The sequence below is a fragment of the Hibiscus syriacus genome, unplaced genomic scaffold (assembly GCF_006381635.1).
Source record: "Hibiscus syriacus cultivar Baekdansim isolate YM2019G1 unplaced genomic scaffold, ASM638163v2 tig00117048_pilon, whole genome shotgun sequence".
NCBI lineage: Eukaryota > Viridiplantae > Streptophyta > Magnoliopsida > Malvales > Malvaceae > Hibiscus > Hibiscus syriacus.
In genome coordinates this window covers 6431528-6436324 of record NW_024063538.1, presented here as the reverse complement: position 1 = coordinate 6436324, position 4797 = coordinate 6431528, and the positions used below count along the sequence as shown (strand labels likewise).

General features: G+C 35.4%; 1 protein-coding gene across 1 annotated transcript; it reads left to right on the top strand.

The window, feature by feature from the left end:
• The first annotated feature begins 1108 nt into the window (after positions 1-1108).
• Positions 1109-2781, top strand: LOC120197594. The gene is made up of 3 exons (XM_039199072.1): positions 1109-1411; positions 1504-2178; positions 2299-2781. The coding sequence occupies exons 1-3, from the start codon at positions 1109-1111 to the stop codon at positions 2779-2781; spliced, it is 1461 nt and encodes a 486-aa protein (XP_039055003.1).
• The last annotated feature ends 2016 nt before the right edge of the window (positions 2782-4797 follow it).

Below are 4797 nucleotides of genomic sequence, written 5' to 3'. Positions count from 1 at the left end.
ATTGCTCCTCATTACTTGGTTCTTTCGTCCTTCCGGTGATAAGGATACACATATGCACTCTTGCGACTATTGGTGGTTTTATTATATTAAGAACAACATGCTACAAGAAATTTAGATTGTTTCAACAAAATTATTTATCACTAAATGAACTAAATTTGTCACGATTTATTCATTCTAACCAATTTTATTTGTTACCATGTTTTTTAGAACAACCTTGTCATGTAAAGTATATTGTGACAAAATTGTGTTTGTTACCATAGTATAGTATTTATTGTGATAATGAAATTTCGCTACTATAATTAACTTATCACAATAAAATATTTTTCACAATCAATTAACCATTTCGTCACGAGAAGTACATTTTGTCATAACTAATTTATATTTAAACATCAAATATAAAAGATTTTTGTGACAAAAATACATAAGGCAACAAAAATTATTTTGTCGCAGTTGATATTTTTTCACTAAATGTAACTTACAGAGACAAAATATTTGTTAAAATAAAATAATTATTTTATCATAAAAAGTAAATTTTGTCACAGTTAAGTTATATTATAACAAAAAAAGGTTTTCGTGATAATAAGACATATTACAACAAAATTTATTTTCTCACTACTTTTATTTCGACACTAAATATTTTTTATAATTTTTTACTGAGACTAAATAATTTTGTTACAATTTGTTATTGTGAAAGAATATTATTTGTCAAAATTTTTTATAATGAGAAATTAATATTTGTTATAAATTGTTATTTTGATTAAATAAAATTTTCGCACTTTTTTATTTTGACAAAATATTGGCACGAAATAAATATGACATAATTGTTTACTTTTACTAAATTTAATGTGTTATTGTGATTAAGTCATTTTGTTGCAATGTTTTATTGTGAAAGAATATTACTTGTCACAATTTTTCTGATGATAAATTAATATTTGTTATAAATTATTATTTTGATTAAATAAAATTTTCAGAATTTTTTATTTTGACAAAATATTGTGACAAAATAAATTTGACATAAATTTTTATTTTGACAGATTCACTACCCTGTTCACAAAGTCTACAAGTAGGATTCACCGTTCAACCGTGGAGTAGACAGTTCTCTACCGCCATGGATTATCCAATGAAGATTATGGTGTGGGTGAGGCTACCAGGTTTACCCTATCACTATTATACACGTAGTCTCTTTGGACATATTACAGGAGCTATTGGTAAAGTGGTAAGGGTAGACTATAATACGGAAGATGGGAAGAGAGGTCACTTTGCACGACTTGCGGTTGTTGATGACTTAGACAAACCACTGATCTCTGGAATAGTGATAGACAGTCATCGACAGTTAATCGAATATGAAGGATTACCAACTATTTGTTATTCTTGTGGGAAGTATGGGCATACACATGAACACTGTGGTAAAGTAGCTAATGTTAATAATGGTGAAGCACATGAAGCACAAAATATTGGGAAATCTGATGATTTGTATGGTTCTTGGATGCATGTGATGAATAGGAGAAGAAAGAACACTGGGTCAAAAAGATTGCAAGCTCGGATACAGGGAGACAAAACACTGCTCATATTTCGGGTTCTCGCTTTGAGGCCCTTCAGGCAATTCAAGTCGATGATAACCCAGGAAGTAACCCGATACAAAAGCCATCTATGATGGGGACTAATAATAAGGGAGCAATGTCTTTTTCTGGTCATTTGAATTCCAAGGCGAGTGGTAGTGCTGAATCTAGCAAGCAAGGGGAAGCAAGACAAGTTTCAAAAGATTCTATTGAACCAAAAAGAAGTGATGTAGTAGGTCCACAACGAACGAACAACAATATTGGTGTGGCTTCAATAGGTAAGATTACAAGTGTTGTTTCATCTTTGAATAAAGACAAACATGTGGCTATACATGTGACGGAATATGATGAGAACTTAGCTCCACAAGAGCGTAACTTAGACATTTTTCAACGAACTGCTCGAGGGACCAGTACAAAAGCTCAAAATAAAGGGCTTGCTGCCGTTAAAGGTTTATCTCGCAAGGGGTTGAAGACAAGGAAAAAAGATGAGAAAATGCCGAGCAAACCAGTGTTAGCTGAGTGGATTTTGGCTATGAATTCTGAATTTAACCGAGCAAGTATTACTTTGGAGAATCCATCCACAGAAATCCAAGGTGCCAAGGATGCTGACAGTGATATGGTTCATGGAGTGCAAACGCTATGTTTGAACATTTGGAGAAAGCAGATATGCAAGTCTAATCATTCGTGTCATCTTCTATCCTCTTTTCTTATAGTTAAGATTATTTTTTAGAATGTTTAGGGAGCTCAGGACCCTGATTTCGATAGAAATTTTAAGTTATTGATGAAGTCTAAAAGACTGTATGTTGTTGTTATTTTGGAACCAAGAATTAGTGGTATGGCTGCTGATCAGTTTATCAGGAATTTCGGTTTTGAGTTCTCTTATCGTATTAAAGCTTTGGGGTTTTCTGGTAGAATTTGGATACTTTGGAGGAATTCTTTTCATATTACTATCTTGGTTGTTTCTAGACAATATATTCATGCAGCGTGTTCTATGATGGGTGGAGGTCAGCATTGCTTTATTATTTTTGTCTATGATAGCCCTGTGATTGGAATTAGAAGCAAGTTGTGGAGGTATTTGAGAGAATTGGAACCAAGTTTGGGGTTGCCATGGATGCTTGGTGGGGATTTTAATGTCATTGGTAATTACGGTGAACGACAAGGTGGCTCTCAATGTCTACATGGAGTTTGCTTAAAATTCGGTGATTTTATGTTTGATACATGATTGATCGATATGGGGTTTTCGGGTCCAAAGTTCACTTGGAAACGTGGAACCCTTTCCCAACGGCTGGATAAGTGTATTTGTAATGTTGAGTGGTATGATTATTTTGAAAATTCAGATGTCTTTCATCTCCAAAAATTGGGTTCGGATCATCGACCCATTCTCCTTAAGTTTGGGGACCAGCAAGAGACTTCTCATAATCGACCTTTTCGATACATTGATGCTTGGAGTGATAATCCAGATTTCCCAAATTTACTGATGAATTCTTGGAGAAATTATAGAGATATTTATGATAATATAATTAACTTCCAAGCTAAGAGTACCAAGTGGAATAAGGAGGTGTTTGGGCATATTGGGAGGCTTAAGAATTTGTTGCTTGCTGGAATCCATGAAATTGAAAAAACGGTGGATAATTCGAATGAACCTTTTTTATTGGAACTAGAGATGAAGCTTAAAAAGGAGTTGAACGTAGTTCTCGCTCAAGAAGAGAGCTTGTGGAGCCAAAAAGCTCGAAATACTTGGATCACAAATAGGGATAGAAATACCTCATTTTTCACACGTCTACCATTAATCATCGGAAGCACAACACGATTAGTATGTTGAAGTTGCCTGATGGTTCTTGGTGTAGTGATCATGCATATCTCAAAGCTCATACAGTTACTTTTTTCCAAAATCTATTTATGAGCGAGCGAAGGGTGTCTAATACGGAAATTGGGAGCTGCAATTTCTTTCGTTATGGGGATGATGCTCTTCAACCATTGTTGAGTGATATTTCATTGGAAGAGGTTAGAAATGTTATCTTTAGTATGGCTCCCTTAAAAGCCCCGGGCGCGGATGGCATCCATGCAAAGTTTTTTCAAGAAAAATTGGAACACGATTGGTCAGTCGGTTTTCCAATTTATCAATCACTTTTTTAATGATGGCTATCTAGCCGATTGGGTGAATCAGACTCTGTTGGTGTTGATCCCGAAGGTTAATAATCCCGTCTCAATTGCTCAGTTCAGACCTATTAGTTTGTGTAATGTTCTTTATAAGACTATCACTAAACTGATTATATGTCGTTTGAAACCGTTTCTTCCTAAATGGGTGGAAGAAAATCAAGCTAGTTTTGTTCCAGGCCATCAGATTATAGATAATATTATTCTTGCCCAAGAGGTTATTCATTCGATGACAAAGAAGACAGGTAGAATATGATGGATGACAATCAAGGTGGATTTGGAAAAGGCTTATGATCGCCTGGAATGGAACTATATCGAGAGCACTCTTCATGCAGTTGGCTTACCGGAGTTACTCATTTCTCGTATCATGTGTTGTGTTAGATCCGTGTCGATACAGATTCTCTGGAATGGGGATCTTACGGATTCCTTTAAGCCTACGAGAGGTATTCGACAGGGTGATCCATTATCTCCTTATTTATTTGTCTTATGTATGGAGAGATTATCTCAAGCTATAAAAGCGAAAGTAGTTTCGGAAGACTGGAAGGAGATTCATCTCTCAAAAGAGGGCTCTGGGTTATCCCATCTCTTCTTCGCAGACGATTTAGTGTTGTTTGCTAAAGCGTCGATGGATCACGTTTCGATGATCAAGGGTGTTCTGGATAGATTTTGTGATGAATCAGGACACCGCATTAGCTCAGCTAAAACTCAGATTTTCTTTTCAAGTAATTATCCAGTAAACACTCGACTGGCTATTTCTCAAAGGTTAGGTTTTGAGGAGGTCAAGGATCTTGGCAAGTATCTGGGTGTCCCGTTACTCCATAATAAATTCACTAAAGCCACATACTCTTATCTCATTGATAGATTGAATCAACGTCTTTCAGGTTGGGTGGAAAAGTTTCTTACCTTAGCATGTCGTATAACAATTGCTAAGGCTACTCTTCAGGCTATCCCGGTCTATGTGATGCAATCAACTTGGCTATGAAAGGTTTGTGTGTTGAAATAGAAAGATTATTAGAAGATTTATTTGGGGCTCGAATCATGGTGGTACTGGTATTCCCCTGGTTAAATGGGAATCTATTCA